Here is a 24,364-nt window from a genome sequence, read left to right as displayed (position 1 = left end):
GAGCCTCCGCTCAAGCTGGCGACCTCAGGATCTCAAACCTGGGTTCTCAGCATCCCAGGCCAGTGCTCTATCCACTGTGTCACTGCCTGGTCAGGCTTAACTGTATTCTAATCTATATTTTTCTATAGTTGTAATCATAATACAGACACTGTGCTGTTTTCCTTTTTTACACTTTGGTTCTTAAACCTCTTTCTGTGCCATTTTTCTGAAGATCACACTCCCACTGGTAACATCTCTCATTGATTTGCAACTGTGGCTGGTATCAGAATCTGGTGGGGTGGGGATTTAGGTGTATTCAGGAAGGTGGGGGAAGGGAAATTACCTGATAATAGCAGACTTGATTAAGTTAATGCTTTTCATGGACCTTTATCCTTTGGGGTTTCCACTGAAATGATGTACCATCATTTATTTTTTTCTTTCAATTTTCTGTAGAATTTAACGTTTCTAGTTTTTTACTATTTTAAAGAATGCTGCATAAACACTTTTGTGCATGTAATAATTTATAAACTTCTGATTCATTTCTTTGGGATGAATTATTTTGAAGGGTGTCATGTTGAAGGGTAGGAATACTTTTTTGGCTCCTGATACATCATAAATTATTATTATCATTATTTACAGGTTGTGTTTATGATTTTTTGAAACACAAGCATATATTCAAGGGAGTCACCTTTTTAATCACTATGTTTGTTTCTTTTGGTAATGTTTGAAAAAGTCTCCCCTGAAGTAACCCAAGTGTTACTGTTGCTTCTCTACATCAGTTCACCTAGCTAAGCAATCAGGTATTAATAGAGATTTGAGTAGCACTTAGGCACTCAGCCAGGAGAGGCCTTTTGAAGAGTGTTTGATGGACCGTGGACTTGCAGGGCATCAAACAATGATCAAAGTGCAGAGAGTACTTTGGACATGCAGGGCATGGAACAGAGATCAAAGTGAGAGATTTATAAATCACCATAACTGTGTTTTTACATTAACTTAGACCAAACCAACATCACAGAGGTTTGGTCATAGCCAAAGAGAGTTACATGGGGCTTCTGTGCACAGAACAGCAGTTGAGGAAGACTGCTGGCACAGCCACTCTGTGGGCTAGATTCTCTGGAGTCGGGTGGTCACATCAGAGCAAAGAAACCCAAACTGCTGTCACCAAAGAAAGCCAAGCAGTTTTTTAGTGAGGATGAGAGAAATAAATATTAAACATTTAAACATTTAAAAAATGTTCCAAAACTCTAAATACATCTTTGGCAATCTTTACTTGAATGTAAAACTCAGATATATAACGAAAGCCATGTTTCTGCCCCAAAGACCACATATTATTAAGTCATAGGTGAAAACAGGAAAGGGATAAAATGGCAGGTATTCTGTGAAAGGTATGTATAAATTTAAAGCTTATCTTAATTATTTGAAAAAAAATGGGCTTACTGTAGAGTTACGTACATGGTGTAATTATTACATATGTATGTGTTATTTTCTTTTCAGGATTACAGAGTCAGTCACATTGACTTATTTACTGAACCAGAAGGGTTAGGAGTCCAGAACTCCTACTTTGATGATACTGAAGAAATGCAGGGGTTTGGTATAATGCAGAAGACTTGTTCCATGAAAGTACATCGGGGCATGTAAGTGTTTTATTTTAAATCGTTTCAGTGAAGCTTTTTTTGGTGAGTGTTGTACTGGAAAAAATAATTAACATAGTCTGTTTTTGATTTGTTGTCCTGTTAGGCAATTGTTGACTTACAGTGTTCTTTTTTTTTTTTTAATAAGGCACATTAAATTATTATTTTTGTGTGCAGCTCTTACAAACAATACTTTCTTAGAGGAAGTGCAGGGTGGAAAATGCATTTTTGTTGTAGGGATTGCCTTATCACAGCGGAACCTGATTCATTCAAAGCTGAGTAAGAGATTTTTTACCTTCCTGATAATTCAAAGGAGGTAATTCACAGCATGTGCCCCTGATATTTCGGGCGGGGCGCAGGCCAGCACACATGGTACTACTTCCTTTAACGTGTTCAACGTGTTCACACAATGCAGTCCAAAGCCCCTAGGATGTTGACCTCACGAGTCACAGGAAACTACACGAGTGTTTTGAAGGAAATGGGAACGTCTCAGAGGGGGGAGAAATGAGCGCCGGGCAGGCTGCCCTACCGCAGGTGCGGGTCTCCAATGTGGGGTGCACAGCACAGGGCATGTGAAAGGCATCCATGGGGGTGCAGGGGAAAACCCAAAACACTGCGGCTTCTTTATATGGTATTTAAAATCCCCTCCTTTTAAGATTTTATTTTTGTGTATCTTTTCTAGTCAAGTCATAATATATTCAATTGTGATATGTAATTTATAAATATTCATGTGTTCAGGGACGCACATTTTTATTAATGACTTATGCATAAGACAACGAATGTGTAATGTGTCCGACGGTAAATACTACAAGAAACAAATTATAGAGAGGGACCGTGGTGTTGTTTTAGGTAAGGTGGTCAGGAAAAAGGTCTGACAGGTAACATTTAGGCGGACACCTGGAGGAAGGTGGGCAGTCGCCCCTGGGGACTGGAGGGAGGCGGGGCGGGGGCGGAGTCTAGGCAGGAAGCAAGCGCAGCATCTGCAAAACCCTGCCCAGCCTGTTTGGGAAACAGCTGGCGGTGGAGCTGGCTGGAGTAGGGTGAGCTAGGAGGACCCCATGAGAAAGAGGCCTCGTGTCCTGTCGGGCCTCGTAGGCTTTGGGAAGGATTATAGATTGCTCAAAGTGACATGGGTAATCACTGGAGGAGTTTGATCTAATTTGTGTTTTAGAAAGTTCACTCTAACTGCTGTGTGGAAAATAAACTGCAGTGAGGCCAGGGTGAGAGCAAACAAGTTAGGCCATTGCCGTTTCTAGGCAAGACGTTTTGGTGGCAGTGCTGGTGAGAAATGGGCAGATTCTGGATATGTTCTGAAGGGGGAACCGACACAGTTTATGTGTGAGGGGCTGAGAAGCATCCAGACCCCAGCTTGTTAGAATCTTGGACATAAGTCCCAACATTTATTCGATAGGGTAATCTTTTTAGATCATTAAATTTGTTCCTCTGGGTAATATTTGAAAGAGCCGCTCCTAAACTAACCCAGGTGTTACTGTTTCTCTTTGACATCAATAGCTCAGCAATCAAATATCAATAAAGAGTCAAGATGACTGGGAGGAGCAGGGTAGGAAGAGGGGTGAAATGCAGGGGTTCAGTATTAGAGAAGTGAGGTTGGACATGCAACTGGACATTGAAGTCGGAGGTCAGAAAGGAGACTGGGTGCCTGAGATTGGAGTTCTGGAGGGGGGTTGGAGGTATACACCTGGGGATCATCAGCATGGAGAAGGCTTTTAAATCCTGCACTAGATGAGATCTCAAAGGGAATGAGTGTAAAGAGCAGAGAAGCCATCTGAGCCTTGGACAGTTATATTTATTGATTGGAATGAAAAGGAGGAATCTAAACAAAACAAAACAAAACAAAATGTTTGTCTTTTGCTGCCTTTGATATTTTCACATCAACAAGATCTAAAGTATGAATGTTGACAAATACCAGTTTTCTCAGAAAATAATGAAATAGGCTTCTGCCATAATATTTTAATCTCAGTGTCTGGAAGGTTTCATGACTCAGGATTGGGCCCTGTGGAAGCCTAATGAGCTGCACTTACTGTTTCTTACCTTTAGAGTATGTTTAATTTGTCTCATAGCTGGTAGTTACAAACCTGTCAGAGCTGTCAGTGTGTGATGGGCTTGCATGGCATGGACATCTTTTTACTGGCTGTTCAATTCTGTTGCCTCTAGGAGAATAGAGAGCTGTCTTGGATGTCAGTCCAGAGTTTGGACACATTGAACTTGACTGGTCAGCACTGGGACCAGATCATTAGTGCTCTCACAGATCTCCAGCGGGAGTCCTGATGGGTTGACAGAATTCACTGATAATGAGTTCCTGAGCTCCTCTTGCTTTTGTTGGTGCACCGTCCCCTGGACTGGTGCAAGAGAGGTCTTCACTCATGTGAGGGACGTTTTAAAATTCCATCAGGAGATTTAATCTGAATTAGACTCTTTTACACATATGCAAAATGAGAGTATTACTTGTCAAATTTTTATTTGGGAAAATGGTAATTTCAGTATACATTTTCTTTTTATATTCTGTTGAGTATAAACTGTTTTTATTTTATTTATTGTTAAGTGAGAGGTGGAGAGGCAGAGAGACAGATTCCGCATGTACCCTGACCATAATCCACCTGGCAAGCGCCCTAAGGGTTGATGCTCTGCCCATCTGGGGCCATGCTCTGTTGCTTGGCAACTTAAGAGGTAAGGCCGTGGTTCCATCCTCAGCACCTGGGGCCTACTTTGCTGGAACCAATTGAGCCATAGCTACGGGAGAGGAAGAGATAGACAGAGAGAGTGAGAGAGAGAGAGAAAGGGAGGGAGAGGAGTGGAGAAGCAGATGGTCGCTTCTCCTGTGTGCCCTGGCCAGGAATCTAACGCGGCACTTAGACACACGGGGCTGATGCTCTACCACTGAGCCAACTGGCCAGGGAAGAGTATAAACTGTTTTTAAACCTTTGTTTGAATAACTGGCTCACACCAGCAGCCATCCTCCCAGAGGCAAAGGTATATCTTTTCTGGGAGTATATTTCTATTAAACAAGAAACAAAGAATTTTAAAACTTCAGAGGAAGCATAAAAAGCATCTGTTTTAGCACCATTATTTAACTAAGGAAGATGGCTTAAGGAAGATGGCTTTGACCATTTATTCAATGTTAGGATTAGTTGTTAGTAGAATTGGTTGGTAAAATGCAGGTGTTCTGAAGTTAAGAGACATTTTTCTAATAGCCAAATATCTTTTGATCAATTTCATTATGAAATAATTGATCACTTAGAAGAATATGTATATATGTGAATTATGAAGCCTAGTTTAAAAACAAAACACCTTTGTGTGCCCACCACCCAACTTAGGCCCTCACTGTGCCCACCACCGCTGTAGTACACTGTGTAGCCCCTCCCCGGTCCCATCCTCCTGACCCCTCTCCACGCACATAACCTCTCTGGAATTCTGTGTTTATCTTATACCCTTATTTTACAATGTGGCCCTATAGTGTGTGTCCCTACAATATTTTAGTTGTACTTGCTTTTGAACTTTATAAAAATATTATCAAAGTTCACTGTGGCTTGTTCCTTTTTCTTTACATTGTTTCTAAGATTACCTATATCAATAAGTATATTTGTATTTTATGCTTTGTTACTGTACAATATTCACTGTGTATATTTCCTTGTGGAATATACCATATCAGAGCCTAATTTTTTATTATGAAAGTTTTCAGCCATACACAAAAGGAGAAATAGTTCAGTGAGCATCCATATCCTCTCTACTTAGATTTAATAATTAATATTTTGCCATAGTTGCAGGTATCATGACCCTTTGTTCCTATATACTTCATCCTGCATCCCTTTATAATGGCATAACTATCATGATCACATCTAAGAAAATGAATAATGTCCATGATGATATCTAATCTATAGCCCATAACCAAATTTTCCCAATTGTCTCAGGAATGTCTTTTATGGATTTTAAAAAAATAATCAAGGTCCAATCAAAGTTTATATAAGTATACTTGGTTTAAGTCTCTTTTAATCTCTAAAGTACTGCATCTCTGTTTCCCATGCCACTGACTTTTTGAAGCATTTAGGGCAGCTGTCTTGGAGAATAGACATCATTTAACTTGTTCTTCTGTTGCCTGAATTTTGTCTATATTAGGGGTTAGGTCTAAAGGTATGATCAGATGTGGAATGACAGTTTTGGAAAGGACACTTCATGAAGGTATCACCATGTATTTGTGGTTGCATCGTCAAGGTGGCGCGTGCTAACCAGCTTCCCATTAATGATACCAAGTTGGACTGCTTGGTAAAATTGGTGCCTCCCTCACCTTTCCATTGTAAAGGTACATTTTCGGCCCTGGCCGGTTGGCTCAGCGGTAGAGCGTCGGCCTGGCGTGCAGGAGTCTCGGGTTCGATTCCCGGCCAGGGCACACAGGAGAGGCGCCCATCTGCTTCTCCACCCCTCCCCCTCTCCTTCCTCTCTCTCTCTTCCCCTCCTGCAGCCGAGGCTCCATTGGAGCCCCCGATGGCCTGGGCGCTGGGGATGGCTCCATGGCCTCTGCCTCAGGCGCTAGAATGGCTCTGGTTGCAACAGAGCAACGCCCCAGATGGGCAGAGCACCGTCCCCTGGTGGGCATGCCGGGTGGATCCCGGTCGGGCGCATGCAGGAGTCTGTTTGACTGCCTCCCCGTTTCCAGCTTCGGAAAAATGGAAAAAAAAAAAATCTTTTGGATAACCTCAGAGTTGGCACATTCATATTTTATCTTTTGAGTATCCAGTTGGCTTCTGTAAAGTTGGCTAGCTGACATTAATGTGTAGCCATATCTGGAGAATGAGACTTGGGATTCAGCTGGAAATACTGGGTTTGGTTCAAGAACAATTGAACGAGATAAGGCCAGTTTTTCTCATGTGACTTAAAGGGTATTTCTAAAAGAGTAATTACGTAAATTTATTAAAAAATGAATGTATAGCTGGACATTGTTATTAATTCAACAATATTTATTTGTATCCATACATTTGTTAGGTTTTTTTTAAGAAGCCCAGTTGTACTGTTTATTCATAATTTAGGGTAAAGCTCATTACCTAAGTGCATGGGACAATAAGAGCACCATTAGAAAATGAAATAACACTGTCTGAAGATAGCTTCCCCTCTTCTGATGGCCTCATGGATAATGTATCTTGTTGGAATAGAAATGAGGAAAAATGAATCACTATCTTGTTTGAATAGGATTTAGGAAAAATGAATCATGCTCTGTAAAATGAGTTTTCAAATTCCAAAGTCCATTCAACATTCAGAAATGTCTGAGTTTTCCAGGAGGCTTTTAGGACTCACTCGCCAAGGAAGGAGTCTCAGGGCAGCAGGCTTTGCAAGTGAATCAGTTTGTGTTCAGTTTTTTAGAGAATCCACCTTTACCCAGAATGCTTGCTTCTGTAGATGTTAAGTCCTCTGCTTCCGGGAAAGTGAAGTGGGCGGAATGGGAGGACTCAGCCCCCCAGAACTCAGGCTGTCGGAGGAGAGACTCACAAACGGGGCCTCGGGCAGCACCCTTTCAGAATCGGAGTTACTTGCTTAGGAGCCGTCCACTGTGTTTATGAAAATTGAACCCATTCACTTGTGAGGAGTCAGACTTTGAGGCCCTTGGCTTGTTAGTCTAATAGCACAATTTATGACGAGCTGCCTGCCGTTATTAGGGTATGAAATGTGTGGCGTGCCCGAGGGCATTGAGCTCTAAAAATGTGTAATGCACCCTTAATTATTCTGCTGTGAACAGTAGGGAGGGTTAGAGAAACCCATTCTTTTAGCTTCTGTTTTCTTCTGGTTTAGGGCCATGGCAGTGGTATTTTAAAGATAAGCCTCTTTTTTTTTTTCCTTAATTTTTTTTCTTAATTTTTTTAATTGAAGTATATATAACATTTGTACACAAAGGTTTACAACAGATCAGAAATGTATAAGCTGAGTGAATTTTCCAAGCGTAATCATCACCCAGATCAAGGACCAGAACCTGCCCAGTCTCCCAGAAGCCTGTCACATGCCTCCTCCTGGCTGTGCCCTTGCTCCCATACAACTGATATCCTAACTTCCAGCACTAGACTCATCCTGATCCCCCACACAGACACCACACACAGCCTCTCAACATCCGTGTGTGTGTGTGTGTGTGTGTGTTGACAAGTCTTCAGTAGGATTTTGTTTGTAAATCCCTTTGTAATTAGTGAGTCTAAAGAAGTTACTGATTTATCCAGGGTAATTTTTAACAAAAACTATCACCTAAAATGTGCCCTCGGGCCAAAATTGGGAGCAAGAGGAAAACAAAGAAGGAGATGTGGATGCATTTGTTGCTAAGCAATTTCATTTATAGCCATCCCCTTTCTGGAATGGTGTTCTGGGGAACACGGTGGAGAGCCCCAGCTTGGGCATTGGCAAGACTGACTGAGAATTGGATAGTGGAGGTGTTCACCACAAATCCTGTATTTGTTTATGATGATGGCATATAACACGTCTAATATAAAAGTCACTTTTCCAGCTAACTTACCGCCCTGCAACCCTCCCAGGAGCCAATAAGTTGATAAGGCGCTGCCCAGCCTTTAGAAACAGCTCTAACAGGCATGATTTCCTGGCCTCCAGCACATTAGGGTAGGGTGGGGCCTCTGGCACCCTGGCCACAGCAGAAGTGACTAGCCTAATAAAAGGGTGTGGTATTGAAAATTCATAAAAATTCAAGAACTCACAAAGGAGTAAGTAGCCTTACAGATCTTCAGGGCCTGGGAGGACAGTACTGTGCATTGTCATACTCACAGTGGTGACCCAGAGTCACTGTGAAATGCACTCTCTGGAATGAGAAAAACTGCCCTCACAAAAGGATTAGGAGCCTGGGCCAGATGGCCCTGTACTTGGTGTTTACAGCTGTGTGGCCCTGGGCAATTTATTTAACCTCTTCTGAAAAATGGGGACAATAGTTCTCCTTCCTCATAGCTTGTTAGGAGGATTGGATGAAATTCTGGGTGACATTCCTTATTAAGCTCTGGGTGGATGTTAGCTGTTAGTAATTTTTGACACTGTGACAAATGAGTAAGTGGAATATCCTATTCTTTGGTTACATATGAGATGTTGCCTTTTTAACACAGCCTGAGACTTCCTGGCTGGGGCCTCTCTAAATACACACAGAGCAACAAGATAGCTGCAGTTGGCACTTGGGTCTGACTCCAAGGTCAGCTGTACTTTTAATACTTGGAAGTACTAGAGATGATTACACTTTGAAGCACTTAGAATATAAATTAAAATAAGTAGACAAAACCTGCCAAGGAGATAAGCCAAGACTCTTTGGATGAGGCGCAAGTAATGGTTTATTCCTCAAGTCAACATTGCCCCGAGTGTAACTGTACACCGTCCAGGTCTGTCTGCGTCCTCTCCTGTTCTCTTCCTTGCTCATTGGTGGGGGCCTGTGTACCGCTGAAACAGATGATGAGCTGTCTCTGTTCCTTTCCTTCATTGGTGCTCATTTAGATGGCTGATTTATGAAGAACCTGGATTTCAGGGTGTCCCTTTTATCCTGGAGCCTGGTGAATACCCCGACTTATCCTTCTGGAATACAGAAGTGGCATACATTGGATCCATGCGGCCTCTGAAAATGGTAAAAATGACATGTAACAGACTGTTCTTGGAGCTGGTGATTCTTTGACAGCCTAACATCAATAATTCACAGAATGTGACTCTGAAGCAACAAAGCATACTTTTAAAAACATATGCGGTAGATGGAACTTACTGCTAGATAGGAATGATAGAAAGGGTAACTGGGAAAAAGCAGGGACACTGCGGACCAGCCCATTGCAGGGACAGGAGCCTGGGCTGGGGGAGGCATTGGGGGCACTGGGGCTGCATGTCTAAATGCATGTTGTCTTCCCGAGTATCTGCCTTAGAAAGGAGCCTGTGCTTCCTGTGCCCCACCCTTGTGCGGTGCCTTGTTCTTTGTTTCTGGTGCTAGACGCTGAGCCTTGGGAGGATTCAGGCTGCTACTGTCTGGGCCCCTGTGTGGAGCACAGAGTGTGCCACAGTGCTAGCAGGTGCTCACTAAATACGTGTGGCCTGGGAGAGGCTCTCCTTGCAAACAAGTTTTTAAAATTCTACTTTGCAGTTATCTTTTGAGTCAGTTTTAAATAAATGAGAAGTTCAGGAAGATAACTACTTTAACTTTATCCCTTCTGCCAAAGCTTGTGGTTTACTTACCTATATGTTTGCTGGTCTTAATGCAAATGATTTGGGGCTTTTTTTTTTCTAAAACCAAAACCACTTTCAAAGAACAAAGTTTTGTTAGTTTTGTGAATGTATCAGAGAATTGCTTTTGGTTTACAAGGCAGTTTTCAATGATAATCTATAAAACTGAATTTTATGGCATTTAAATAGGATTACTTTTGGGAAGAATACATACATGATTATATTAGCTTTGGTTTGATGACAAAATCAGCCACGTTCCTTTATAATTACAGTTCATTTGGTACATTTGATCATCTTTGGCTGAGCCTTTTTTAAAGCTGTTAAGTGTATATTGGTGACAAATATCCCCCTGCCTTTCTCACTGCTGATTTGAGCTCTTACCCTGTTTAATATTCCTATGAAATACTTTTTCTATGGTTTATTTTTAGTAAGTTTTAGGGAATTAAAAAAGTTTTTATTATATATAAAAAAAGTTCTTATTATAAAAAAATTAAAATAGCTTTTACTATAAAAAACTATATATGTAACCCTCCCTAGGTCCATCCTTTGGGATGTTTTAAATTTTACCTAAACATTTAATTATTTCAAGAGTCCTGCAGATCATATTGTGCACTTATGTGAACTTCCAACAGTTGGCAAGCTATGGATTGCAAAATCAAATGCCTGCAGGGGCCAAGCAGCAAGCGGACGGTGGTGAGGCTGGCTGGGAGCGGCCGGAAGGGGGAAACAGGCAGCCCAGAGCTGGCGTCCCGCTGGAGCTGAGCACAGTGTCGGGCCAGTGAGTTCAGGCAGTGAAGGTTGCTGCCTGGGAGGGTTTGGGCCCAAAGATCTCAGGACTGCTGTTTAAGTGAAGTGAGAAATAAGCTTCTTTTTTTTTTTTTTGAGAAATTTACTGAGTTTAAAACAACAACTAAAACTTACTGGGTTAAAAAACACACCTAACATGTAGATGCATCTTAGAGACCACTTGTGTGAGACTGCTCTAGACTGCCTTCCTCATGTTTTCATCTGCATTGCTGGTTGTTTTAGAACTGTTTCAATATAAATTTAAACACTAGAGTGTATACTCTCACTGTGAGGTTCGATGGCTTACCATAAACTGCCACGTAAAATACACAAAGGTACCTGACCTCTGGTGGATAAAGCATCAACCTGGAACGCTGAGGTCGCCGGTTTGAAACCCTGGGCTTGCCCGGTCAAGGCACATATGGGAGTTGATGCTTCCTGCTCCTCCCCCTTCTCACTCTTTGTCACGCTCTCTTCTTTCTGAAATGAATAAATACAATCTAAAAAAAAAAAGAAATAAAAAATACTAAAAGGTAATATGTCAGCAAAGAACTATTTTTCTTACTGTGTTACTTTCTTTTCAGGGTGGACGTAAAGTTGAATTCCCTACAGATCCAAAGGTAAAACTGTATGTTTGAAATCTTACTCCCGCTCTGTCCCTCTGAAGAGAATACTTCTGTGATTTTATAGTTCAGCCTCCATAAAACATAACTGCAGCCAGAGAATGTTTTCCCAACTTACACGTGCCATGCTTCAGGCTGGCGGTGATGCCAGTGGCGCTAGTGGTCGCTAACAGCATGTGCAGCCATGGCTCAAAGTTTCATTGTCATGTCACGTTTACCATGTGTGGCTGCACTGGCTAATCGCAGGGCCTGTTGCTGCTTGCCAGACAGCCAGGAACAAACTTTCAAGACAAGTTCTTTTTCCTCCAAAACGCTCTTCCTGCTTCTCACATCTGTGACATACTTTGATCTATAGAGTGTTTAATTTTTAAAACAACTTAGGCCAAACTAAAGAACCAGAAAATTTGAAGATATCAAAACAAAAACCAATTATTTATAAACTATCTTTGAATCTTAGCTTTGGGTTATACCATGTCAAGAAAAAACAATCCTGATTTTTAAAATTATAAGATACTATTATTTAGCCTGACTGGTGGTGGTACAGTGGATAGAGCATCTATCTACCTGGGATGCTGAGGTCTCAGGTTTGAAACGCTTAGGCCACTGGCTTGAGCCTGGGATCATCAACATGATCCTATGGCTGCTGGCTTTAGCACCCCCACCCCATCCCCACCCCCGCCTTGCTCTGCTGCAATCTGAGCCACTCTAGCACCTGAGGTGGAGGCCATGGAGCCATCCTCAGCACCCGGGCCAACTTTGCTCCAATGGAGCCTTGGCTGCGGGAGAGGAAGAGAGGGTAGAGAGAAAGGAGAGGGGGAAGGGTGGAGAAGCAGATGGGCGCTTCTCCTGTGTGCCCTGGCCGGGAATCAAATTGAAGACTTTCACACGCTGGGTCGACGCTCTACCGCTCTACCGCTGAGCCAGCTGGCCAGGGCCTATTTACTTAATTGTTAAAAAATATGATGAGAGCCCTGGCCGGTTTGTTCAGCGGTAGAGCATTGGCCTGGCGTGCGGGGGACCCGGGTTCGATTCCCGGCCAGGGCACATAGGAGAAGCGTCCATTTGCTTCTCCACCCCCACCCCCTCCTTCCTCTCTGTCTCTCTCTTCCCCACCTGCAGCCGAGGCTCCATTGGAGCAAAGATGGCCCGGGCGCTGGGGATGGCTTCTTGGCCTCTGCCCCAGGTGCTAGAGTGGCTCTGGTCACGGCAGAGCGTCGCCCCTGGTGTGCGTGCCAGGTGGATTCCGGTCGGGCGCATGCGGGAGTCTGTCTGACTGTCTCTCCCCGTTTCCAGCTTCAGAAAAATACAAAAAAAAAATATGATGAGAAAAATTTAATTTTTGTTCCAGGACTTAGTGTTGATAAATGACTGATTTAATGTTTAGCTATTATAATATTTAACTTCTTACAAATTACTGGTATATCTCATTTCCATTACAGGTAGTTATTTATGAAAAGCCTTTCTTTGAGGGAAAATGTGTGGAACTAGAAACAGAAATGTGCAGTTTTATCATGGAAGGAAGTGAAACAGAAGAAACCGCTGGAGAGGAACGGTTGCCGTTGGCATCTGTGGGATCTGTGAAAGTTCTCAGAGGCATGTAAGTGGATAGGCGTAACTGGAAGAATTTCTGTTTTTTCCTCTGTAATCCAGTCATAAACATTCCCCTCTCCCAAGATCATTCTAGATCTTATGGTGGAGACAATGGCAAACATGTTCTCCTTAGCCAGTCATGACCTGGACTTGGCAGCAATCTGTGGGCAGCTTTGGGGTCCGTCACTGAGCAAGGCTGATATATTGGCCCATCCAGACTGATCAAATCTGCAGTCATGCTTATTAATATCATGCTCCAAACTGTTGAACTGTTAGTTTGCTTTCTTTTAATGGTCATATTTTACACTTTATAGATCTTTACATTTCCTTTGGAAGTGTACACCGCAAGCCAAAACTACATAATATTTCAATTATCATTTGAAGATAGTATATCCAGTTTTATTTGCTGATGTCCTTTTGAGTCAGTTATTACACACACACACACACACACACACACACACACACACACACATTTTCAGTCTCTCTCCTCCTATCCTCCTTTACAGAACATTGTTGTATGTTTCTAAAATTGTTTTCTTGGGGCCATTCTGTTTCTTAATTTTAGAGAAGAATTCCAGTGGTCATAATGCATGAGTCCATCTCTAGCTTCATAGCTATTTGTATTTGTCAATGAAACAGATATACATTGGAAACATTTTAACACCCCTGAGAATGACTACTTCATGTTTTTTTCTGCTGCAGATGGGTTGCTTATGAAAAGCCTGGATTTACAGGTCATCAGTACTTGCTTGAAGAAGGAGAATACAAGGACTGGAAAGGTTGGGGAGGTTACAATGGAGAACTTCAGTCTTTACGACCTATATTAGGTGTAAGTTAAAGAAAAGCTACTGGCTAATACTTAGTGTTTTGGGACAATAAATGGATAGCCTTTGAATTTTCCATTCTTTTTTTTTTTTCCTCAATAGGATTTTTCAAATGCTCACATGATAATGTACAGTGAAAAAAACTTTGGATCCAAAGGTTCCAGTATTGATGTATTAGGAATTGTTGCTAATTTAAAGGAGACCGGATATGGAGTGAAGACACAATCTATTAATGTACTGAGTGGAGTGTAAGTGAAATGATCCAGTTGGGATTTTTTTTTTTTTTTTGTGACAAAGAGACAGAGGGATGGATAGGAGAGACAGACAGGAAGTTAGAGATAAGAAGCATCAGTTCTTTGTTGTGGCTCCTTTGCTGTTCATTGATTGCTTTCTCATATGTGCCTTGACTGAGGGGCTACATCAGAGTGAGTGCCTCCTTGCTCAAGTCAGCAACCTTGGACTTCAAGCCAGCAACCTTTGGGCTCAAGCCAATGACCATGGGGTCATGTCTATGATCCCACGCTCAAGCCAGCAACCCTGCACTCAAGCTGGTGAGCCCACGCTCAAGCCTGAGACCTCAGGGTTTTGAACCTGGGTCCTCTGCACCGCAGTTTGACGCTCTATCCACTGTACCACTGCTTGGTCAGGCAACTCAGTCGGGATTTTAAACATGGGTTTCACCTTGGCTTGTGTTAAACTTATACCTTCTCTGACATAGAGAATTAAACTAAACATTAAATCAGTCATTTAATACCTACTGCCACAATATTTTCATAACTGCATTTTAAACTCTTCCTCGTAAAACATTTTTTCATGTGTAATATAACACTGGAGTAGGCTTTGGGGTTTTCTGATAGAAATCTACAGGTACACTTTCCTTGTCATTCTGCATGGAAAGATCTCATGAATTTCTTACAGTGGGAATCAAATAATGACAGTTATTTAACTTTAGAAACCTGAGGTTGGGACGAAGTCTCATTCCATTATCCTGTGGTCCTACAACTGCCCTATTTTATTTCTTCACTGTTATTTTGACATAAAAACTGTTTCACTGTAACTGGAGTTAGCGATTGAATGCTTTGTTAATGCTAAACTAAGTTTTTATTGAAAGATGACTAGTCAAGACTCTGGGATGCAGGTGGCCACAAGCCAACCTAGATGGGCGTGGGTGATAAAAGTGGAATCTGTTGGCTTACATAACTGAAATTTCCGGGAGAAGATATTACTTCAGTCCTGGCTGGATACAGGGGTTCAGACACTGTCGTCAGAACTCGGTGTCTCTGTGCCTTGCCTGGGCTTTCTGTGTCGGCCTCACTTGGGGCAGGCCTTGTCTGCCTGGTGGTGTCCTTCCATCTCATTACTTCCAGTGAAAAGAACTTCTCTTTCCCACAAAAGTGCCAGGGGTGATTTTGATGCTGCAGGCTTGAGTCATGTGTACCTGCCTGAACCAGTCACTGTAACCAGGGCGATGGCTGTGGCTGTGTGTGCCCACCCCTGGAGCTCAGAGGCAGGTTCAGTCCCACCGGAGCTGCTTATGTATGATTGGGGTGAGCAGTTTCCGAGGAAAATCAGAAAGAATGAGCACAGACACTGGATGGCAAAAAAAAAAAAAGTCTATTAAAAGCAGTTCTGCAATTCTTATGATCCAGGCTGATGTCAGTTATAATTTGTTATGAGTAAGATTATTTTAAATGGTTAAGTGAAATCTTTTCACACTGGTTCTGTTGAAAGTGCTTGATGTTAGGTTTTTTTATGCCATGATTAATAACATAGGCCATTTGAATCGTAAAACCTCAACTTCACTGTGTTTCGTGGGGCCTTCCACAAGCCCTGGCTGTTTGATGTGTGTCTGGGACGTGCTGTGCTTTCACTGTGAGTCATGTTCACCAATTCTTGTGTCTGTTGTTGCTTGTGGCTCCATCTTGGCAGAGTGACATTAGGGACTTCTGGGTCTTCTGTTCTTAAGAGATGCTTTCTTCTGGGTCTTTTCTGGAGCCCTAACATTCTAGATTCTGCCAGAGATAAAAGGAATGGTATGTATGGCAGAAGGCATCTGAAATATTGCCACAGCCTTTAAAGTTAATTTTTAGAAGGAAGCTACAGCTCACAGGTCTATGTGAGCAAGCAGTTGTACATTTTGATCCTCCCCAGGTGTGTGGGTCCAATTAGTCAGAGCCCAGTCATGCACCCGAGAAGAGGGTGCCGGGCAGAATTTCCTGGGACATTAATGTGGATTATGCTCTTAGCATAAGTAGAGTTACTGTACCCAAAGCAAGTTTGTCTTTTTTACCCAGCCCTTGTTTTATTTCAAATCACTTTCTCCCATAAAATGTAGCTTTTATGTGTTTCTATTTTTAGTCATTTCCAGTAGCATTTCCTGGCATACACTTTTTTTTTCTGGGTGTAGCAGTTGTTTTGGTATTGGGGGAAGTTGACGGGAGTGTGCGTACACACACCACTTCCTTTCAAACTCCATGGTTGTAGAAAGGCTTCTTCTGTATTTACCCCTGCTAGCAGCTTCCTCATATTTCATTGCTCATTCGACAAATACTTATTGAGGTCTGTTATGTACACAGCATTATATTATGTCCTCAAAGAAGTTATAATATTTGTATAAAACGTAATTATTATTACAAAAGACATAGGGATTAAGTGCTTTGGGAATCCACCACAGAGAGATTATTTTCCAGTTTGAACTCAGGGAAGACTTTGGAGGCACTAGCGCTGGAGGTGGGCCCCAGGGGATGGGAAGGTGGAGGCTGCCAAGATTTGAGGGAAGAAGACAAACCTATTTGTAATAGTTTCAAAGAAAAATTATTTTACTGACTTTATTATTTTTGGTAAAAAAGCATTTCAGTTTCATCCTTTATTTCTTGGTATGGAACTCAAAGTCTGAAAAAAAATTTGAGAGTCTTCTTCTGTCTCTTCCAAGAAGTTCACTATCACATGGGAAATAAATCTCCGAGGTGGTAAACTTACTATTGGCCCTAAACAAGTACAGTCTTCAGGAAGGATACTCATGAATCCAGCAACTGAGCTTCCAGGAACTCCATTCCGTTTCTTACTGGATTATCACACGGGCCTCCTTTACACAGCTCTGCTAATCAATTTCTAGTTCTATGCTATGCTCTTGCTCAAATACTTTTTTTTTTAATAGCTACTTTTTAAAAAACTAAAGTCCTGTTGTTTTAACTTTTTTCCTCTTCCCGTCCACAGAGGGTGGCTTGCCCTGCAGCCCTTAAATTCTGAGCAGTGATTCTAGCAGGCTGGGACCTGCTAGCACTTGTACTCACCTCTCACCCTCAACCCCCACCAATCTTATAAACAAGAAGTGTTGATTCATGTATACAGAATACATTTATACAAGGACAATAAGGAGTGTAAGAAATTTCTTAAGAGTCTCGAGTATAAGTAGACTCTGTATCATAGGTATACCAGAGATCTCAAATCCGAGTGTTGGGTTTTTTTGTTTATTTTAGGGGGGGGGGGATAAGAAGCATCAATTTGTAGTTGCGTTACTTTAGTTGTTCATTGATTGCTTCTCATACATGCCTTGACCCCGGGGCTCAAGCCCAGTCAGTGACCTCTTGCTCAAGCCAGTGACCTTTGGGCTCAAGCCAGCGACCTTGGGATCATGCTGATGACTCTGCACTCAAGCTGGTGACCTTGGGATTTCAAACCTGGGTCCTCAGCGTCCCAGGTCGATGCTCTATCCACTGCGCCACCACCTGGTCAGGATGAGTGTTGGTTTTTTTACCCTCATATTCGTGGATCATTCATCTGGGGGCTGCATCAACACAAATGTCAGTACAAGTAAAATCGTAAATGATTTTCTTGTTTTGATTTCAGTGAACTACTTGGTTTACCTGTGTGTTGGGTGTTATCTTACATGCAATTTAGTGATATAGGGAAGTACTCGCACGTGTTAGTAAAAAAGTACTGGATAAAGCTTCCTCAGAGACTTGCTCAGTTGCTGCCATCTCTCCTGCACACTCGGTCTCTCCTCCTCTCTGCCTTTCCCCTTCCAACACTGAAGTCAAACAACCAAGCAAAAAGGCCTTGTAACCTTTTGTTTTCGTCTACCTTAAACCAGAGTCCTGCCAGGAGTACCTTTTTCTGGTAGAGTTTATCTTGTTTAATTTTTTTAGGTCCTGGTTCTTGTAGGTTTTCTTGCCATGCAGATGTTCCCGCCCACACAGTCATGCACGCGCCCCTGCCTGCTCTCTCTTCTCTGCACAGCAAAGGTGGGGGGAGGGGGGCGCGGTGGCGCGCACAGGCACCCGAGGTACAGCCTCAGGCGGCACGGCACTTACACATCAACCCCCTGACTTATAAATGAGACTACGCAAGCTTTCACAAAGGGTAAATAGCCTCTTGTCAGTTGTCATGACCACAGTTAGAACCAGGTCTCCTTGTTCCTCACCTCACAATGTTAAAGGATAAGTTTTTTAAGTTGCTAATGAGGCACTGAAGTAGGGGGGCATTCTTCTCTGAAATAGACTGACTAGTTCTTATAGCGGTTTGTTTATGCAAATCTCCAGAAGTTAGAGTACAGATGGTAGCTCTCCTGAGCTACTCATCTCAGGAGACTTTTGCAGGGTTCTTTTTCTTCTTTATGGCTGTTCATTTCCTAGTAATGACTGTAGTTCAGTTTTTAAGTTAAGCCCCTTAGATAGTAAAATTGTAATCTGTTCCAATGATGAAGTGTGTGGACTGTTTTAAGTATGGCTTGAATCCTTAGGAAACTTTCTAGGGCAAGTGGCGGTTCAGGTTGTGAACTGACGAGAACCTGGAGAGCCTCAGGGGACTCAATCATGAGTTCAGTCATCCCTGGACACTAAGTGATTGTGTCACCTTGGACAAGTCACTTCACCAACAAATAATTCCATGTGATGTTTGTTACTCACCCGTGAGCCTTTGAGGGCAAGGATTTTGACTTTTTCATTTTTGCATGCCTGTTGTCAATCTAGTTCCTCTCACATGGTGAATGACCAGTCAGTGTTTGTTGAATGAATGAATGAATTAACTTTTCTGTGTCTTTAGGTTTTCCCTTCTATAAAATAGAAAAATCAGTACATCATTAATGTGATAATAGATGTAAAAGCATTCTGGAAAGTTCTTAGTATGTACACAGGCATATAGGTCTTATTCCCTTAATCTATGAGAGGATCAATAAGGCCATGAATTAACTGAGGAGAAGACACTTGAATATAACAGAATTGGAAAACTTTCTCCTTCTCAAAGACTTTATCTTTGGGTAGGAAATAGCATCCAATAAGTTGGTTTTGTTGATTTTTTTTTCTGAGTGTAGATCATTTAAAAGATAAATGGAAGCATTTCAAAGAGATTTGTTTTTAGTATTTCTGAGCATGTGTTCAATTTTGCTTATTACATAGCTGTGTGATGTTGGAAATCCTGTTTAAACAAAATTTTAATTATTTAGCTGTTTTTTATTTTTAAGTATATATTTCTTCTGTCAACTTTTTTTTCAGTGTGGTTTGTTGTGTACAAGAGACATAGCTTCCTATAGTACTGTATTTCTGAAAAAAAAATTAATGTTGATAACAAAGAGAATTCTAACTTGCCTACTAAAAGAACTTTGACAGCTATTTAAGGTCCAAATTATTTCCTATGATCAAATTAGAAAGAAATATATATAAACATAATTCCCCTGGAGCTTCCTCAAGGTATAGGACTGGATAAGTGAGCATACCAAAAGGTCCAAATAAAGATACTTTTTCACTTGCCTCTTTGATTTGTCATCTGCACACATCTATATGCTCCTAAACGATTAATGGTGAATCAGGAAAATTACTAAGATTGCTGGTTAGTAAAACAAACGAAAGTTTCTATAGGATACGTAGTTAGCTAAAGGTGTGTGATCGTTTTATTGTATATATAAACTATGAACTACTATATAACCAAACAATGTTTTTGTTTCTTTAGATGGGTAGCCTATGAAAATCCTGACTTCACAGGAGAGCAGTATATACTGGATAAAGGCTTCTATACCAGTTTTGAGGACTGGGGAGGAAAAAATTCTAAGATTTCTTCTGTTCAACCCATTTGTTTGGTAAGGAGTCATATTTTTGTATGAGGATATTTAACTGAATTCTGGGTTTCCTTAATGTGTGCTTCTAGTTCATGTAATACTCAACACTATAGAAGCTATGCTGGTATCATTTTTAACAGTAAGTGCTAATATGGAAGAAAAATGTTTTTAAAGATTTCTGCTCTACTCATTTCCGTTTCTCTTCCCTTTAAAACTTTTTAGGATTCTTTCATTGGCCCAAGGAGACAAAATCAGGTAACTTAAAAAAATACCCTATTTTTTATAGTTAGGGACTAGCCACTGAAAAGCTGAACTTACATGTAAAACTTCAGACATTTGGAAAATTTTGTTAGTTTTACCCATTTTTTGTGCCTGAATGCATAACTGCATTTTAAAGTTAGACTTAAATTTCTTAATGCTTGATAACATTGACCCATTTTTAAATACTTCTTATAAAATGCTCTCTCTAGGTATTATTGAATTTTGTATCATTCTATTGAGTTAGAGTTTACATGAATAGACCAAAACTGATGTTTTAAATAATACATATAGTTATTGTGATAAACAGTACAATGAATTTTCATATTTGCTGTGTCTGCATTAGACAAACATTTTATATGTTCCCTTTATATAGTCTCTCTCTCAAGCCTTTGCATGCTGACTGTCTACATCAATGGAAGTGTTACATTTGTTATTTGGGTCTTTAGTGGAGGTGTTCAGACAGCCATAATTATAGAGGCACAAACATCACTGTGGCCTCCGATACTGGCATACACAAGATTCTAATAAGTTAGCAAGTGCCTTCCATTGAGAGGGAGGAAAACTATACCGTTTGCAAAATATAGTTTCTTGTAAATGTTAGAACTGGTGAACAATTACTTTTGGCCACAATAAAGCTTCAAAATGCCTCACAGCTTGTTAGGACAGGGTGATCTGGAGAAGGCTGCCCCTATGGTTGGATTGCCCTTTGCTGTCTCTGTAAGTGAAATTAAGCCATCAGGAGTGGTACAGCCAAAGTATTTCTAATTGATCATTTATGTAAAAGTAGAAAATTAAAGGATTTTTTTTTTGTATTTTTCTGAAGCTGGAAACAGGGAGAGACAGTCAGACAGACTCCCGCATGCGCCCGACCGGGATCCACCCAGCACGCCCACCAGGGGCGACGGTCTGCCCACCAGGGGGCGATGCTCTGCCCCTCCGGAGTGTCGCTCTGCCGCGACCAGAGCCACTCTAGCGCCAGTGCAGAGGCCAAGGAGCCATCCCCAGCGCCCGGGCCATCTTTGCTACAATGGAGCCTTGGCTGCGGGAGGGGAAGAGAGAGACAGAGAGGAAGGAGAGGGGGAGGGGTGGAGAAGCAGATGGGCGCTTCTCCTATGTGCCCTGGCCGGGAATTGAACCCGGGTCCCCTGCACGCCAGGCCAACGCTCTACCGCTGAGCCAACCGGCCAGGGCCGAAAATTAAAGGATTTATAAAATTCATATTAGTTTACTGTAATAAGAGTGAACAGGTTGTGTTTGGGTCATTTCAAATGCAAATGTCTTTACAAAATAATTTTATTTATTTCTATTTACTTTTTCAAAGATTCACTTGTTTTCGGAACCACAGTTTCAAGGTCAAAGTCAAAGTTTTGAAGAAACAACTAGTCAAATTGATGATTCATTTTCTACCAAGTCATGCAGAGTTTTAGGAGGCAGGTAAGCAGCCAGTGAACTGGCAGAGCCTGGTTGCTGGGGAAGATAGATAGACCTCAGCATCAGCAAGTACTGAGTGACACGCTAGTGCTGGGACCCCTAAGAAACCACCAAGTGCAAGGCCCTGGAAGTCCTGAAGTATACTTTTCAGTGAGTGCCGGACATCGGAGGGTATGGAGATCAGCGTGGGTTGGAGACCCCTCTTTTGTGGGATGGGAACCAGGTTCTCCACTTTCTAGGATACCCTTGGAGCAACCTGTGCCAGATGTGATAAGGAATGAAGTCTAATAATATTCCAGTATTATTCATATAGTTGCCATTATTTGTATAGATTGTTTATGGTCTAAATAGCACCATCATGTCGCCTAGCATGGCAGAGTGGAAAGAGCACTGGCTTTGCGTTCAAATGCAGATTTACGGTAAAACCCGCACCATGTATTAGCACGTACCTCCACCTCTGCCCAGGCTCCTCCTCACTGCCTACCTGGCTTCATTTATTACCATCAGACATTTTTTTGTTTGAGTATTGTCTGTCTCAGCTCACTAGAATGTAAACTTCAAGATAGCAGGGACTTTGTTTTGGCCTCTGCTCTATCCCCAGCGATGGAAAAGTATCTGATACACAATTAGTCCTCAATAAGCATTTGTTAGATTAAAAAACAAAAACGAAAGACTCTCCCAGGCAAGCATGGTAAGTTGGCATTTTATCAATAAGGCTGAGGCCCAGAGGCTGAGTGACTCATTTAAGTCACTGTGGTGTTTTGACTCTTGGCCCAGTGTGGAGGTGTTGGAAGGGAGGGTAGAGGAATGTGAGAGGAGTTTTAGGAGGAAGTCGGTGGACCCAGGTGACTGACTAGCGAGGAAGGCTGAAGGATCATCCAGAGCACTCCAGGGCTTGATAGCACTGCCTGGCTGGGAGCCTGGGGCACCCCTGAGAGGAGCAAGGGATGTTGGGAGGTGGCGAGGTAAAGACATGAATCATTTCATTGAGAGAGAAGTTTTATTTCCCAAATGCAAAGCATAACAACTGACTTACTATGAATTTGCCACAAGAGTGAATGCAAAAAATATGTCCAGACATTTTTGAAGAAAGAAAGAACACTGTGAACCACAAGCATTGTGTTCATTTTAATGCAAGCTACCTCTAAAAATCAGATTTCTTGAACAGGAATACTTAAATCACATATTATACTTTTGTGTGTGGTTTTTCCTACTGTAGCTGGGTTGCATATGATGGAGAAAATTTCTCTGGTAACCAGTACGTGTTGGAAGAAGGCCAGTATCCATGTCTTTCTGCAATGGGATGCCTGCCTGGAACGAGTGTGAAGTCTCTTCGTTTTATAGATGTTGTAAGTATGTCAGTGTGAATACAGCCTTACAGAGATGCATGACTCACACAGGTGCCGGTCAGAGCAGGAAGCCAGCAGGTAGACATACTCAGGGCTTAAAGTGGGAGGCAAGGAAAACAGTTGCAGTAGAGCTTCCTATTCTGTAACTTCTTGGTTTCTTTTTAGCTCTTTGACACTTGAGCTGTTTTGTTTACTGTTTCGTTAGGCTCCTGGGGCAGTATTGACTGGGTCCTGGCTCACTCCCTAACGGGTTAGTTCAAGGCCCCTCTCCTATTTTTTTTGTTTCACACTTGATCCTTATTTCTATTCTTGTCCCCTTTACAGATGCCCCTTCGAAGGTATGTGGAATACAGCTTCCATAGTCTCAGAAAACATGTTTTCAAAAAAGTCTGCATATAAGTTTTCAATTTATGTGCAGAATTATGCTGTCGTTCTCATTGCATTATAAACATAACTCAGCACTTGCATTAAAAAATTTTAAGAGCTGTCCATCATGCTATATGTAATCTAGTTCATTGATTCTATTCTATCACTGTGTTTTACTTGTTTAATCCTCACCTGTGCGCCCCCACAGGCCAGTGTGGGAGTCTCGGGCATATACAGTAAAGGCTGGGTCGGCTGGGTTTCCGTGCAGGAGTGGGCAGCTTCTCTGAGTGCTCCCCGATTCTGCCACTTCACTGGGTTCATTTTCTACTTCATTGCCATTGCTGAGTGTCCTGACTTTCTAACTTTTGAAGGATTTGGGTAGAAAGTATTATCTCAGTGTTTTACTAGTAAAGAGGGTGGTATCTCATATACTTCTTAGTCATTTGGGTTTTCTGTTCAGTGAATTGCCTGTTTATATTTTTACTCAGCTCTTTATTTTATAATTTCCTGTATCTTTAATTGTGGTTATTGATTTGCAGAAACTCCTTACTTAGAGTTTTAAAATCTATTACTCCGTTGTTTTAGAGATTTGTGATCAAATGACTTCTCCCAGTTTATCACGTATGTGCAATTCCAGATTATAGTCTGCCTTTTGGAACAGAAATCTTTAATTTTGATGTAGTCAAAGCAATATTCAATAGAACAGAACTGGAAAATAATGTTCAGAGAGATGGCAGTCTGAGTGTGTTGTTTTGGAAATATTTTAGCTTCTGGTAGCTGGTCACTCATGAAGAGCTTTACACATATGTAGTTGATTTTATAGTTTTAAAGGCAGAAAGAACATGTGTGATTTGGCTTTATCTCATCCCTTCCTACCTGTTCAAATAACTAAAATGCTGACCTTCTTGAGATGTGAAAATAGTAGCGGTGAAACACGCATGCTGTGGTAAGCTTCATTAGCTTCCTGATGCCACACAAGCCACCCTGCACATTCATCTGCTCTGTTTACTGGTGAACAGAGTCTGCATGTCAGGGCACATTCACATGAATGAAGCCGTGAGTTCCACACCCTTGCCACAAAACTTGAAGCAGGTAGGGAATTTTTGATGTATCATTTATGATTTTAGGATCATTATCATTAGAGCTAAGTCTAGGGTCATGAGGGTCTATAATTTGAAAATAAATGACAGTTTGAACATAAGGCTTTCATCCTGTATTTTTTCTCTCCTGCTATCAGTGTTCCTACAGGGAAGCTTGGGAGCACAAGCGCACAGAACTATCATCTACT

At 41.7% G+C, this 24,364-nt stretch overlaps 1 protein-coding gene across 4 annotated transcripts in view; it reads left to right on the top strand.

The window, feature by feature from the left end:
• The window catches only part of CRYBG1 (crystallin beta-gamma domain containing 1), a 207,396-nt gene that overhangs the window by 170,677 nt on the left and 12,355 nt on the right, over positions 1–24,364 (top strand). For all 4 annotated transcript variants that reach the window (XM_066373556.1, XM_066373559.1, XM_066373558.1 and 1 more), the window contains 10 exons: positions 1,474–1,613; positions 9,087–9,213; positions 11,165–11,200; positions 12,643–12,800; positions 13,496–13,622; positions 13,720–13,865; positions 19,564–19,690; positions 19,892–19,924; positions 21,252–21,364; positions 22,581–22,710. In XM_066373556.1, the coding sequence (XP_066229653.1) occupies positions 1,474–1,613; positions 9,087–9,213; positions 11,165–11,200; positions 12,643–12,800; positions 13,496–13,622; positions 13,720–13,865; positions 19,564–19,690; positions 19,892–19,924; positions 21,252–21,364; positions 22,581–22,710 (1,137 nt within the window). The remainder of the gene's footprint in view (positions 1–1,473; positions 1,614–9,086; positions 9,214–11,164; positions 11,201–12,642; positions 12,801–13,495; positions 13,623–13,719; positions 13,866–19,563; positions 19,691–19,891; positions 19,925–21,251; positions 21,365–22,580; positions 22,711–24,364) is intronic.

The sequence above is a fragment of the Saccopteryx leptura genome, chromosome 3 (assembly GCF_036850995.1).
Source record: "Saccopteryx leptura isolate mSacLep1 chromosome 3, mSacLep1_pri_phased_curated, whole genome shotgun sequence".
NCBI lineage: Eukaryota > Metazoa > Chordata > Mammalia > Chiroptera > Emballonuridae > Saccopteryx > Saccopteryx leptura.
Note: the sequence above shows the minus strand (reverse complement) of the source record. Positions and strands in the feature narration are given on the sequence as shown.